The following is a 15,782-nucleotide window of genomic DNA, read 5'->3' as shown; positions in this document are numbered from 1 at the left end:
AAGTGAGCCTTCATGTCTAACATACATTTTTAAATTTAGGTCTTACATTTTGTCAAATATTTCCTAAAGTTTTCAGAGTTCTCAATTTTAGGGTTAGTTCATCCAGGACACAGTAGTCACAAGCAGCAGCAGCGATCAGCTGACAACCAGCTGATCCTAATTATCGCCTCCCATCTCCCACAGTCAATCACAGCTCTCTCTCTCAACACAACAGTGTATTTAAATATGACGTACCTCTCACTCATGCCTGCTTGCATCAATGTTGATGCACCACGCTGCTGCTGCTGTCAAAGCTTCAGGTCTTCCATCCCAGCCTCCTCCTTTATAGCATAAAGCTGTTGCACCCTCATATTCAGATTCATGCTACTATGGATTTATTGCTTTTTAACTATTTTATATTATTCAATACACATTGCCATTAATGTATCTATCCATATGGAGGATTCTAGCCATGTGATCCCTGGAAAGTCAAAGCATGCTGCTTGGCTAACCCAGGGAGCATCTTTGGAGCAGCGCCTTCTCCACAAAGTAAAGCTGTATATCCATTTTGCAATAAAATTGTTAAATATGTGACGAGAGTGTTCCTGAATGAATTGTAATGGGACAATTCTTGTCATGATGGCTGCCACAGGTTGTGAGTTGAATCACCCAAGATATTTTTATCAAGATGATATCACCACCCACCTCTCAATACTACTTCTTGTTTTGAATTGAGGACTCCATTTAATAAAACAGCAAATCACAGGGAAAACTAGAAAGACAACCAGCATTTTGTTTTCATTCATAAATCTGTCATAATGAGAGATAAATGCCCTTTAACGTGCACTTCGGTGCCAGAAGCAACGCCAGTGCACATAGACATTCTCTGACAATTTCAGCATGATTGCAGAAGTAAAATTTTAAATGCAATTTTCCCTCATTATGAGACATTTTTGAAAGGAAAACAATTTTTTTCTGTTTAGTAAACATGTCTTTTGAGGTGCTGCTTTTTATTGAACAGAGTCCTCAGTTCAAAACAAGAAGAAACAGCAAGATGTGCATTAGTGGCCTTAACTCAACTAATTGTGTTATTGTTTTGATTCAGAGTTCCCTGGCGGTGCATTTTATATTAATTTATATTTATATTGTATGTTTGAACCATCAGTTGTAACCTTCAATGGGAATCGTTGATGAAGAAAATGTAAACAAATGCCGTTTCCTGTTTGACACCTTTTACTAGCATGAAAAACTGCTATATAGCGATCAACATTCTTGTTGCTGATGGTGTTTACTGCAGTTGCCAGTTATAAAATGGCATCAGTATCAATTTAAGTATGTTTAATAATTGGCTTTATACATGTCACAGGAGCTTTAATGTGCACAGAAACCAAGCAGTCATAATGACAAGTTTTGGGTTTGTGGAAATTTATGTGCCACTTTTCTACAGCAGTTTTTTTTTTAATACACTTTGATTTCTATGTGGATTAAACAGAGGAGACATTCTGTGTTCATGAATTAGCTTTAGTGGTGTAAACGGTTGTATTTTGTTACAGAGACTTGCTTCTTTATACCATAATACCATTTTTATGAGTCGTTCTTAAAGAATGCAAATCAGAGTTGATCTGCATCTTTTCCTTTGAGATGAGACATTTTCATTTACTGCAAGAAAACAAAAGAAAGAAAGAATGAAGGGTTATAATAAAGGATCAACTTATGTCAGGGTTTCAGGGGTTTCTGCCAGTGTGATGTTAGCCTAATGAACCATACTTGCATCTTACAATGTTACAGTGTCATTTAGCACATTTACACCTCTTTAAAGCTGGGCATACATTGTATGATTATCTGAATCTTGAGGTTTAGTTTGAAGCCTCTTATTGATGGTAGATAGGCAATACTTGTACACTCCATTAACATACATGAGGGGAGCAAAGTATAAAGAAAGCCATCTATGACCTCAATACCAACTATAAAGTAAAAATATAATCTCTTTCACATGGAAAAGTAGCTTAAAAAATGTTGAATATTTCATTGAGACGTACTAGATTGCTATCAGACACAGTATACTTGTTTGCACCTGCACTACTGGGTAAAAAGCGCAGAAGTTTGGGGAGCAGCTGGTGGCCAAGCTTTCACTGTGCAAAGGTATAAAGACGTCTGACTTAACTTTCTGACATGCATAAAATTGGCCCGTCCAGTAAGGAGCAGCTGGTTGGGGCATTATCAGAGCTCACAGCATGGCAAATAATGCATGATCAAGGTGAAATTTAGCCAGACTTAAAAGTCAGTCTTGTGGCTCCATAACTGAGACAGAGACTGTGCCATTCAAACAGTGTATGCCCCACCTTAGTCCAAAAAACCCCAACCAGCAACAACCACATGTAGAATCTGGTGCAAATAATAAATGAGAACTGTTTAGCTTTGCATTCCTTTACCCCTTACTTCCTTTCAGCTATACATCACAGTGGCCCTGATTTCTCTAGTCTGTGACCCTGACAAGCCAAGGTACTGAGCGTATGCAGAGCAAAATAAAATCAAGAATTTTAAATACTTTTATGATTCTGTTATCAAAGAAACTTTTGTGACCTCTTTTACTCAAGGTAACTGACACACAACCTTTCTGGCAGAAACCCTGAACTCATGAGTTTGCACCAAAAGGCTGCTTAAAATGAGCCTCAAAGCCAAAAACCTGTTTCTCAAAGAGCTCACTCGCCTTCTCATGTTTACCTTTGCACATTCAGACATACAGGAAGAATTCAAGTTTGGGTAGGAAATGACAAATCAAGAAAGAGATGGAGTTTCAAAAGAAAATGACATGAGTAAACTAGGGATACAACTCTCCGTTTAAGCCCTTGTTTGCAGGAAACTAAAGACCCTAAGCCTGGATTTAAGGGCAAAGGAATTATACAGGGTGTTGCTGTTGCAACATTTTAACGTCTATCAAGCTCAAAGTAAGCTTCTCCATCACTCATCCAACAGTCCTTTTAATCAAGAGCAGTGAACCCAAAGACATCAAACGAGTAGAAATGTAGCCAGCCAGAAATCCACTGGAATCCTGCAGATAAGTGGAGCTGCGTGTGAAACAGAAACTAATCGATGTGGAAGCTTTAGGTGATAAAATCCAATCATGGCAGATCGCCCGGTGGGATGGCATGCCTCCGGTCGTAAGCAGTGTCATCGCTCTCCTCGCCGTCGCTTACTTCATCCAAAACTCTTTCTCTCTCCTCCTCCTCCTCTGTTTCACTCTCTCTCCTCAGCCGCTCTCGTTCCCTGTCTCTTTCTCTGTAGGACCGGGGAATCGTGGAGATCTGGGGAGGCAAAGACAAACATATGAGATCATGTTGACCAAAGTAGTGACTTTTACTCATCTACAACTCATAAATATTAAAGGAAGGGCCTGGAGACATTTTTGCATCAATCATTTTGACTGAAAATATTAAGACAAACAACAATAAATCATTAGGATAACCGACTCCAGAGCTCAAAAATTGGCATGCAAAATCCAAACAGTGTTTGTCAGTGAAACTTTCCATAAATTTATCCTCGTCATGGCCAAGACTGCCTTATTTTTCATTCATCTTTAAAACCTTTCAGCTTCCTAATCAATACATCAAAATAAATTATGACTTTGGAAAAATGAGACGGTACAGTTTTGATTTTATAAACAATGAGCTTTACATTTTGTTTAACATTGTACACAAACATAATGGCTGTCCCTGCCAGTCATGACACATTGAGGCAGAACCAGAATTCTTTTTGGCCTCTAAATAGCAGTGAAAATATGCGTTAAAAGGCATGGGCATTGTTTATTTAAATTGCAATTACCTGAGCTTAATTTGGTTTTAATTTGGGTTGTAAAAAGATTCAAATTTTAAAATCGCAATCAAAACCAGAGTATCTGTGATTAATCATGATTAATCGCATCCTTTAATTCAATTATTTTGCATTTCAAACCCTTTTTGTGCATATTGGATTTTTCTTCTATCTCAGATTAAGAATAATTGGCTTCCTGTTTGGCTACAGACCAGCTTTCATATAACCTGACACCCCAAGTAGACTTTGAGATATATTTCACATTTATCTTGGAAACTTCCCATACGAAGAGTTTGAGAACAGCAGGATTTTGCTGAAAAACCTCTGAGGGTGATTTGAAGAACGTCACATTACGACTTGCCGGTTTTTACATGGCTAATGGCCTAAACAAAGTGAAATGAATAAAAAAGTATGCGATTAATCCTGATTAAACAAAGATAGTGAACTAATTGTGAACCTTGATTAAGTGGATCCAATGCAACTAATCTTGATAGCCCTAATTATAATACAATTGATGAAAAGCTTTGCCTCCAAAAGTGGTGCTCAGGCCCAGGCAATCACACAGGTGATGTGTGACTATGCTATGGAAAAAGAACTGTTTTAGCTTTTTTAAAAGCTGCCACAAAACCAGCTATTCTAGTCTGCAACAATCAAAAAAGCCCACAAAACCCTGGAGGGACTGATTGTTAAATAACTGCAGTGTGTAAAAATATCAAAGATAACCAAATGCTTTGTATTTAAGCATTTTAAAGAGAAGATGCAACAGTGGGTAGTTACCTGGTTATCGTGGCTGGGCAGGGCGCAGTAGCCCGGCTCTGTTCTATGGAGGAGGCGTGGTGAATGAGTACGGAAAGGTCGCGGGGAATGGGAGCAGACGGATCGCGGAGAGGGAGAGCGAATGGAGCGAGGAGAGGGAGATCGGACGGAGCGGGCGGGTGAGTAAGTGATGGAGTGGGACTGGGAAATGTGGCTGTGGTGGTTTTGTTTGGGTGGGCGAGGGGAACGAGGGGGCAGCTCAGGCGGTTTGAGAGGGTCCACCAGGTCCATCTCTGTGAGGATCGGGGGTGGAGGAATGAAATCGAGCTCCTCCTCTGTATGGAGCATTTGCATTTCGGCTGCGTCGAGTTCAGCGAGCTCTGCCTTTGATAAGTGGTCCACGATGGCAGCACCGAACGAGTCGCCAACAACATTGATGGAGGTTCGCATTCTGTCACTGGATGGACAAATAGTAGAAGTTTCAACCAAGGAGATGGAAATTATCAGCTTTTTGTATCCTTTTACTCAAATTAGACCTTTAAACTCAAAGCTAACAGTGTTAAAGCAGTGATTACTCATTCCTACACACTCTCAACCTATCAGACACCTGACTCACAGCAGCCAGTCGACAGCGATGAGCAGACTGATGTCCTGAGTGGGTAAACCCACAGCTGTCAGGATGAGCAGCATGGTGACCAGTCCAGCACTGGGAATACTGGCAGCTCCAACACTGGCTAGAGTGGCGGTCATACTGTGGAAGAGAAAGAACATGAAATGTGTTTTCAGTGCAAACTGAATAAATACACTAACTTCACACTGGATAAACCACAGTGACACAGCTCTTAAATCATGACACAATGTCTCTTTGTTAGATGCTGCACTTAAAACACAGCGCAGTGATGCTGCTTGACAACAGCCAAGGCAGGCTTGGGACCTAAGGCCAGTTGGGGGCACCTAGGAGCTGACAAACTTTAAACCTTGCAATGGCTCAAACTGTGCAAATTTTGCAATGACAGTAGGAAACCTCCCTAAGAGGCCCCATCTGACAGCACTCACACTCACTGCTGCTAAGAGCTCCTCAATCAATAGTCAACAAAGGAAACTAAAGAGGAATTATCCATCTGCCTCTACCTCAGCTACCTATAATGTCTATCAAAAGACCCAACCCATCAAATGATGCACCATGATGCTGTTGTGCTCTTGGCATCACAGGGTGAGAATAAGTGAGAAAGCCAACTAAAGTCATGTAGATGCTAGATGATGCTAGGTTGTTGCAGGGTTGCTGTAACTGACTAGTTTTGTGCACTGGGTGCTCAAATCAAACACATGTTCTGACATGAAATGGTAGTACTTTGTCACTCCATACAACAGGATTTCTGATCAACATTGAACATGTTTTATATTTACAACCTCAAGTTGGAGCAGCTACAAACATCTTGGGAGAAGATCAGAGAGGGACAGATGGCTCTAAACACACCAAAGGAAAATCTGGTAAGATAATCTTTAGAACATCAGATAATTGGGATAATTTGCTGACTTTGGTTGGAAGAGGGAACTCTTGCTTAAAATTGGACATGGTGGTCTGGGACACATTTGGCCACATGTCTTTTAAGTTATAATGCTAATGGGTGCTGCAAAAACATTCAGATATACTGATTTAAAATCATGACTTTTGTCAGTAAAAAAAGTTTGTTTGAGCTTAGCAACATACTCCAGTGTTAGAAAATAAAGCCAATAAAATGCAGTTCCTTGGGTCAAGGAAAGTCGATTAGGTCCAATGTTAAATGCTCATTTGTACAGCAGAAATAAACCTGCTTACATTCTGGTTGAAAACATAAATTCAGCATCAGTTACTAGTTTCTCTAGTAATGCATACTGTGCATTTGTTTGATCATAATTAGGCAAGGAATTTTTTTATGAATTTGCATAGAGACGCATGGTTGATGTGTTGCTATTTCCAACATGGCGAACGTTTTGTTCAGATTTCTAAAACTCCTCCAGAAACTAATGGGTTGGGTGTCACTGATATGATGACCATATTTTGTATGTTCTATTTGTTGGACCCTGAAGATGTTATTTTAGTGCTAAGTATGGATGAATCTGCCAGTTGATTAATTTGTTGTGCTCTCAAATGGCGCCACCAAACTGCACACAGTGACAGTAAAATGCAGATGTCTGGGCTTACAATGGTTGAAAACAAACAGATAAAATGATCCAAGGGAAGAGTTTTAGCCTCAAAACACCACTCTGAAAAGGGTTCTGACAGCTCAGTGAGAATTTTATAGGTCAAATCTTGACAGTGTGGATCTGACTGTTTAGTTTATTTAAATAAATCCATCTGGTCATCCTTGTAAATAAACATATTCGATGCATTTATTCATGTGTTGCATCAGATGAAATCTATAACCTTAAAAATCGTAAACACATCAATTTATCAAAGTGTATTGTTTTTTCTGCAGAGAGCGCAGAGCCAAGAAGCATTTACAAAGCAGTGTTTAAAAGTCCCTGGTGGTCTGCTGTGGGTTTGTTATGCAAACTGAGGAATTAAGGGATGAGGGCAAATTGAATTCATGTTTTTAGACTTGTTGATTTTGCTTAAGTGGATCACAACAGAGTCCAGTTAACATAGTTTAAAATACTTTGAAGGTAAAGGCATTGAAAATTGGTGATTTGGGGAAATTGTTTTAGATTATAATACTAATTTGAATTCATTTACATACAATTAAGATTGTGATGTCTTAGCACAAGCATTTCCTCGTTGCACATCCACCAGATGTTTTATCACAAAAATCCATTAATGACTCTCCACTTCTTTGAAAATGTAAATCTTTGATGCTCGAGGATGCTGCTTGTTCTAAGATGTTTGCACTTACAGTAATTAACAGTTCATGTTGGTCCCAGATGTAACTGCAGGACAGCTTGAATTGTGTTCTGAACCACAATGGATGATGCTGTTTGTTCTTATTCAGACTTTTGTTTTACATCTTAATACTATTGTGCAGTGCTAATTACCACCCCCCTGGATCAAGTGGGATATTCGACAGCTTTACACACCTCATATGGATCATATTTGAGAACAATTTCCCCTCAGATGACGCAACAATCACACAGAGCTTTCTCAAAATTAGATTTTGGAATTTAGCGGGACACGGCTGCTGATGAAAGACACATAATAAACAACTTTAGAGCGTTAGCATCATTTATAACCAGAGGCCACAACATGCAGAGTCTGATCCAAGTCGGCTGGATCCAATCAGACATGAATGTTTCACTGAAACCTCAGAAACGGGAAACAAGAGCATCTCGGTAGCTGAGTGGTTACAGAACATGCCACGTATCTGCAGCGCTGGCTATAAAAGTCTGACCAGCAAACTTTGCTGAACATCAAAGCCCTTTCTTTCTTTTCTTTAACCTTATATTCTTTGTAAGAAAGAAGACCAAAATAACATCCACAATAGAACATAAACAATGCATCCCCAAAAGTAAGGACAGGGTAATGCATACCATTGTGTAGCATCCCCTCTCCTTTTAACAACAGTCAACATCTGGGAAGTGAGGAGACCAGTTGCTGGAGTTGTGGGGGAGGTATGTTGTTCCATTCATGTCTGATGTAGGTGTCTAGCTGCCTCAGCTCTTGGTCTCCTTTGCCAGATTTTCTGTTTTATGATGGGTTTAATGTTTTCTATTGGTGAAAGGTCTGAATTGCAGGCAGACCAGTTCAGCGCCAGGACTCTTCTACTGTGAAGCCAGGCTGTTGTGATGGATGTGGCATTTGGTTTAGCATCATTTCTTCTGAAAAATACAAGGCCTTTCCTAAAAGAGACATGGTCTGGATAGGAGCATATGTTGCTCTGAACCCTATATCTGCTTTTCAGTACTGCCTTTCCAGATGTGTAAGCTGCCCACACCATAGGCACTAATGCAACCCCATACCCTCAGAGATGCAGGGTTTTGAACCATGCACTTATAACAAGCTGAATGGTCCATCTCATGCCTGTTTTAACTGCCTAGCTGTCTGACAGCCTGAAGTCCCAGGCATCCAATATTAACCTTCAGCCTTTTCCCTTACGCACAGAGATTTCTCCAGATTCTCTGAATCTTTTAATGATATTATGTACTGTAGATGGTGGGATATTCAAAGTCTTCTCAATTTTACAATGAGAAATACTTTTAGGAAATATTTCCACTACCTTTAGATCCAGTTCTTTTCAAATTGGTAAACCTCTGTCCATCTTTACTTCTGAGAGACTCTGCCTCTCTAAAAAGCTCATTTTATACCCAGTCATGTTACTGACCTGTTGCCAATTAACCTACTAAATGCAAAATGCTCCTCCAGCTGTTTTTCATTATTACCACTTAGTTTTTCAGCCTGCTGCCCCATCCCTACTTTTTTGAAATGTGTTGCCCCCATTAACTTCTGGCAGTGTTCCATAAAGGCATGAAAAGCAGCGGTGTCAGAGGAGATTCACCACATCCATTTCCGAAACTTTTATCAACCATCTTTCAGAGTTTAAGCGCGCCAATTTTCATGCAATTAAAGTGCATGTCTAATGCCTCCAAAAAAGGGTGGAACTGGGAGAAAAGAGCCTAATCCTACAATTATGGCTCTCACGCCTGGGCACTAAAAAAAACATAATAATAATAAAAATGCGTCCCTCCCTTCTCCCCCTATCCAACTTAATAGTTGTGTGTGGAAAAAATTAAGCTCAGACAGCATTAGAGCTCAGCTCAGCACAGAGAGTGTCTCCCATGTTAGCTCAACTCGAAATGACATGAAAAACAGGAGCAAACTGCAGGGGGCAGGATAACATTTAGGCTGTCTTTGCACCTGAATATCCATCCATTTTCTACACTGCTTATTGCGTTTGGGGTTGCAGGGGCTGGGGCAAGAGGCGGGGTACACCCTGGACTGGTTGCCAGTCAGTTGCAGGGCTGACATTTAGAGACAACCAGGCACTCTCACACTCTCACCTACAGTGAATTTAGAGTCACCAGTTAACTTAACGAGCATGCCTTTGGTGGTGGGAATAAGCCAGAGTACCCACAGAGAAGCTATGCATGTACTGGGAAAGCATGCAAACTCCACACAGAAAGATCCCTAACCAGGGAGAAAACCTGGACTGCTGTGAGGCAATAGTGCTCCCTCCGCTGCAGTCCAAACAGCAAAAAACACTGTCAATTCAGAGCCTGTCTCTGAGATTTGCTTACCATTTTCTTGTTTTTCTCAAGAGTAAACTCTGTTGGTTTTGGTAGGCCTTTTTTACAAACCCAGCCTTTTGTCTATCTTCCCAGGATGGCCTGGTGGCCATTGTGTTTTTGTGTTTCCTTGGGCTCCCTGAGAATTTAATTTCCCATCAGCTGCTCAGCAGTGTAAGCATTTTTTAGTGACAGAAGCCCATTTGCTAACCCAATTTTATTTTCCCTCTCCAATCTAATCACTTCCAGGACCAGTGGTATCTTAAAGTCATCTATTTTGAAATTTAACAGAAGTGCTTCCTCTGGAATAGTCAATCATTAAGCAATACTATAGCCCATTTCTGCAACAGCACTGTTAACAAAGCTCCGCTCTAATTGCACCTTAGGACAACCATGATATAACGCCTGTTACCACCTCCAAAGCCAGCACAGAGGAGGTCATCACTATATCAACCCTGCCTTTTCCCCAATGACAGCTGGATGGATGGATCCACAGCCTTAACCACCCCTTGCCATCCCAATGCCCTTGATTGCGACACTGCTATGACTCAATCCAAATATACCACTGAGCTCCACTGTACGGTTGGTAGGGCTGATTCTTGTTGGAATGGAGGGGTAGGGTGAAGTGTAGCTTGGGCTACATGGGCCTCCAAATGGAGATTTTCAAGAGGCCCACTCCTAATGGAGTGCTATGGGAGATCTCCTAATTGCCTTGTGAATCATTGGCAAAATTGAAAATAATGACCATGATCTAATGATATTTTAGTGTTTTTTTTTTTCTGTGTATTATAGCCCTGGTTTGAAAATGCTCATAGTAGAAATGTCTGGTTTTGTCGTCATTTCTGTTTACGTAATGCTAGGGGAGATTAAACAATTGCTTCCTTTTACTTCAAGGGCCAACAGGGCACTTGAAATTGAGGGGTGGGGGGTAAAAGAAATGGGACTAAGCCTACGTTTTACCTCACAGTGATGATCTGTCCGCCATCCAGGGTTATGTCATTCATCTGGGCTATAAAGATGGCCGCCACGGCCTCATACAATGCCGTGCCGTCCATGTTTATGGTGGCACCGATGGGCAGCACGAAGCGAGTCACACGTTTATCGATCTTCAGATTCTCCTCCAGGCAGCGGAAGGTGACAGGTAACGTTCCAGCGCTGAAAACAGAAAAGACCGCACAAGATGGTGAGAGCTGGGAAGAAAAAAGCTGCAGATGTACAGATAACAGAGGGAAAGTGTTAGCTGCAGGACATAATATATGACAGGTGTTGAAAGACAAAAGTGCAGAGGTGAGGAGAGAGGTGAGGGGTTTGGAAAAAAAAAAAGTAGAAGAAATTTGAGTCGGCAGACAGCCTCCTGCTAACAGCTGGTGTCGGCCACTGTTGCAATCCTCCAACATGTGAATTAAAGGAATTTGATTCCCAGCTCCTGCTAAGCTGGGGTCATAATATAATTAGAGTAAACGTTGATAGGATTACCCACATTCACTAAAGCCTCAGTAATGTGCCAAAATGACAGTTGGTTTCAGCAGCAATGCAGGGTCCCAGGCAGGCCAAGCCAGGCAGGATAGAGCGAGGCCAGTTTGGCTGCTGACGGCTAATCCGAAGGCTTAGACATTGACAACACAGGATCCGTCTGACATGGACTTGTCTATGATAGCTGGTGCTTACACACATTTGGCTCGGCTATCCTGATTATTCTGTATTAGCGTAAATACAAAAATTTCCCTTCAGCCCTTTCAGATTCGACCCAAATAGCTGAAAGTGAGCAGCAGTCAACGTCAATCAATCATCAAAACTGCGGCAGCTGCTCGAGGAAAAGATGTTGTAAAAGAAACATGTGACGCACATGTGTTAACACTTGCCCAAACAGAGCTTCCACACACACACACATCCTGCAGGCTCTCCTACCTGCTAGCAGTGCCCAGAGCTGTGATCCAGGCCTGGAAGATTCCAGAGTAGAAAGTGAGCGGGCTCTTTCTGGTGATGCCGAAGAATATGGCAGGTAGGATCAAGCCGCCGTGGATTACTAGGCCCACGATGACGGTCACCATGTACATGCCGAGCTGTCGGGCGACAACCTCCAGGTCTCCGATGGCTGCAATCTTTCCAGCAATCAGAGAGGCGATGCCAACAGGAGAGTACCTGAGTACAGAGTAAAGGTGATCAATCAGAGCTGAAATTATTCTTTATAATGCTTATAAAGACATCATAAAATTCAGGTATATTTTTCTTGATTCAGGCTACATCATGCACCATTTTTTTTCTTCTCTTTAACAATTCACAAGGCTGTTTTTTTTTGGGGGGGGGGTTTATGCCTTTATTTCTATATGAAAGTGGACACACCAGATTTAAAACAAAGCCAACCGTTTCAAGGACTACAGCTTCTGTACATGTACATATACATAACTACTAGGCTACGAGCACGTCAGTTGTAAGTTAGTTTTGAAGCAAAGCACTTTGACCCTGCAATGTGGTTGAAGTTCATATTTAGTACATAAATTATTTTAGAATGGCAATAATGGCATGTTTAATTGTCCCTCTTAGCCTCCTGTAATTAAGCAACTGCAGTGTCTCCCTGCAGCCACAGCGATGTAAAATAAATCCACCACTTCTCCTTAGTGTCTCATTTCTATTAGAAACTCACAGACAGCTCAGTGAACGAGTCAGTAGTCATCTGCACTTTTTATTATCAAACATTTATCTTTTTACTGTTCACTTATTTCCTTTTCAATCAATGACAAATTCCTTTTTGTCAGTGGTTAAGTTCACATTATAATCTTCAATCTAGCCAAGGTCTTATTTTCTTACAAAATAGTAATAGGAAGTAAGGTACCCTCAGTTTGTGGCTGTTCAAAAATAATAATAGAAAAAAGTTTTAAATGCAAAATTATGCATTCTTTAAATGTTAAAAAAGGGAAATAAATGGCATGTAACTGTAGATATTCTATTATTCAATGTGATTTAAAAATGTGGTCACTTGACAGCTCTACTTGACACCCTTATTAGGATTGGAAGAGTAATTCACATTCTTGGAGCATTACTTGTAGGGTTTCCATACACCATCTTTTTTTGCATGTTTTCACTTTGCCCTTAATAAATTGACTTGAATCACTCCAATTTTAAAAGAAATATTACAAAATTGAGGAGGAAAAGTGCAATTTTTGCATTGGAAACTTGTTCAAAATCACTTTTTATCCTTTCTCTAGTTTACAGGACATTGTCTTTGGAGCATAACGTTAAATGGCATTGAACCCCTCTTCTTCTACAGTGATTTGTCACTTTTGTCATGAAGAGCACCATCTAATGCTCGACATGCTGACTCCTAACACTTGCACGATAGTAACAGTTGAAAACCTGACCAGTTTTCAAAAAATGTGTACAAATTGAGTGATACATTTTGATGTCTTTGTTTCCCCTTCCTTGGGTGCTTCACAGCATGTGATCCAAAGCAGTCTACATGGTCAGGGTAGAATGAATGAAAAAAACGGAATTGCCCATTGGGATAAACAAAGCTGTCTGAGTCTGACACGCCACTGTATTGTGGTTTTGAAGACCTGCAGGTTTGACGGAGGCTGAAAATCAAGCCCCTTCTTGCACAGTTGTACGTAGCTGTAGGTGGCGGTACTAGTTCTTTGGAGAGAAACGCTGCAAAACAATCATGAAATACTGTTAAATCTATCTTTTTCAGTCATTTGTTTAATTGTGGCGCTCCCTTTCTTCCCCTTATTTCTATGGCACCTGATGCCCAGTCTTACTCTCGCGAGCTGGAGCTTTAGGCTGAAATACAATCTCTAATGTTGAAAGAAAAAATGAAGCAAAGGAGGAAGTGCTTAAAAATGCAGCGTTCATTTGAAGGTAGGTGAAAAAATAGGGATTTTTAAGGCAGAAATAAACATTTTTACAACCTAGTTCAAAAACAAATATGCTCTAAAGCTTAAGTCTTTCATTGCTCACACTGTACAGGGTATGAATGTGTTTAGTAACATGTCTGTTTTGTGATATTAAGGCTTAAAATTACTCATAAGTATGGGTGTGGCTGATATGCCAAATTGGTGGGCTCATATGCCTCAGTCCCCCTTTCTCTACTACTTTGCTGACCAAAAACAGTCATGGCACAGATGGCATACTGGTTGAAGTGGCCTGGGTTTGGGTCCGGCTTGTGGCTCCTTCCCTGCTTCTAATGGCCTCAAAAACTCTTGTTCAGAACCCACAGGGTGACCTCACCGAGACTACGCCCATGTTTCATACAGTCTGTGCTTTAGCCTTAGGACAGCAGTCTTCTACTTCAAAGATCATTGTGATTACAGGAAATGCAAATATCAAAACATGTTTCAATTCAGACCCTAATTAGACAGGTTAGGGCCATACTATGCAGAGGTAAAAACCTTTCACCACTATAGAAAAGATTCATAAGGCAGTATACAGAGTATAAATATGTGTAACATACTCCCCATTGTACATGATCACTCGAATCACTCTGTTATGCCCATATGTGAACAGACTGCAATCAAATGAGGCTTCCCCCTCCGAATCAGCCCCTGGACGGATTTCTGTGTAAAGGACTTATGATTTTTTTTCCAAGGAGATTAAAAGGAAAGACCTTTATACGTAAACACTGCTAGAGTAAGCCTTGAAATTGTATCTGCTTGCGTCAAAAATAAATGGCACACAGAGTTCAACTAAAAGCAAAAACCAAAAAAATTAATCTGTGAAGTTCACTCACCCAGAAATGTGAGCAAAGCTGAAGGATTACTGAATAGATAGCGGCAGAGCTTTGGATCCAAGGGTAGATTTCTATGTGGTTTTGTTGCCTGACATCAAGTTGCTTGGTTACAGCCACCAAACACAGCAAAAATATTGTCTTGAATTGATAATGGTAGCTAATTTGTCTAAACTTCTGAAGCTGATCTGACTGGTGAGCTAATTTGGGTTTGCAAATAGGGTGTCCTTCTGTCCAGTTTCCAAGCTCCATGTCCTGAGAGCCAGCACTGGTATGTCTCAGTTTCGGACAGTCCTTGTCCAGGGTTTAAATAAGTGAAATACCAAACAATTCACTGTGCTGACAACACTAATTTGTCTCCCTTAAGTTCTCGATTCTGCTTTATTTAAAAATCCTCTGAAGGCTTAGCCAGTCCCTGTTGTTTGTGCGCCTTTTCCCTCTAAACTTTTCCCTTCCAGTCAACTTTCCATACATATGTTTTAATACAGCCTCGAAGAATGACCTGCACTTTCAGCAGTGACCTTCTGTGGCTTACCCAACTCCAACTCATCTCTCGGAGTCATTTTCTGTTTTCTTTTATCGTGGATTTGAAGTTCTTTGTAGTGCTCAAAATGTACTCTCTTACTGGATCATTTTCAACTATTAAAGTGTTATCCTCATATTAACAGTTGTAAATATTCACAGAATAAATTACTAAAAAATAACAGACATATTGCTAGAACAAAGATGTAATGTTTTGTCTGACAATATTTATTTCATGGGACATGAAAAATTCATTTCCAGAGTTGCATCCAGTTTAAGAGTTCAGAGAGAGAATTTCAAAGTTAAAGATGCTGCAATGATATGGACTTGATTCGCTGACACTGCATTTGTACAATCATTTTTAACTACAACTCAACTACAAGAGTATAATTAACTCTGCACTTTCTGAAATTTCTTTAAAACTAAAAACTAACTCTCCTGAATTTGCTGTGTAAGGCTCAAAAACAGTTTAAATGTTTAATTTATGATTCATTGCAGAATTTCTGCAGTTAACCTCAATTAAACTTCTTTTTGTCAAATTTTAAAAGTCCACTATTTTGCATTTAAGTCTAAGAACTCACACAGGACTAATCCGATATTGAACATCCTTTTATTCATATATTTCTCAATCTTTCCTACAGTTAGCCAGTTAGTCCACTGCCATATTGTCTGTTTGTATCCCAGAATGCATTGCGACTGGGCTGTGACAGCCAATGGGAAGCTGTTCCTTCATCACATCATGCTTCGCAGAACAGCCCATGTGCACAGACTTAAAAAGTTAAGAAGAGAGTCTGAATGT

The 15,782-nt window shown here is 40.4% G+C and overlaps 1 protein-coding gene across 1 annotated transcript in view; it reads right to left on the bottom strand.

Annotated features, from left to right (window-relative positions):
• Window positions 1–3,101: 3,101 nt before the first annotated feature.
• The window catches only part of slc1a9 (solute carrier family 1 member 9), a 38,051-nt gene continuing 25,370 nt past the window's right edge, over window positions 3,102–15,782 (bottom strand). Inside the window, exons 7-11 of the mRNA XM_041777954.1 lie at window positions 11,650–11,883; window positions 10,702–10,896; window positions 5,162–5,296; window positions 4,567–5,002; window positions 3,102–3,284 (exon numbers count right to left, since the gene is read on the bottom strand). Coding sequence (XP_041633888.1) covers window positions 3,102–3,284; window positions 4,567–5,002; window positions 5,162–5,296; window positions 10,702–10,896; window positions 11,650–11,883 — 1,183 coding nt within the window. The remainder of the gene's footprint in view (window positions 3,285–4,566; window positions 5,003–5,161; window positions 5,297–10,701; window positions 10,897–11,649; window positions 11,884–15,782) is intronic.

This window comes from Cheilinus undulatus, linkage group 21 (assembly GCF_018320785.1).
Source record: "Cheilinus undulatus linkage group 21, ASM1832078v1, whole genome shotgun sequence".
NCBI classification, from domain to species: Eukaryota; Metazoa; Chordata; class Actinopteri; order Labriformes; family Labridae; genus Cheilinus; species Cheilinus undulatus.
The sequence above is the reverse complement of the archived record's forward strand: the minus strand, read 5'-3'. Positions and strand labels throughout refer to the sequence as shown.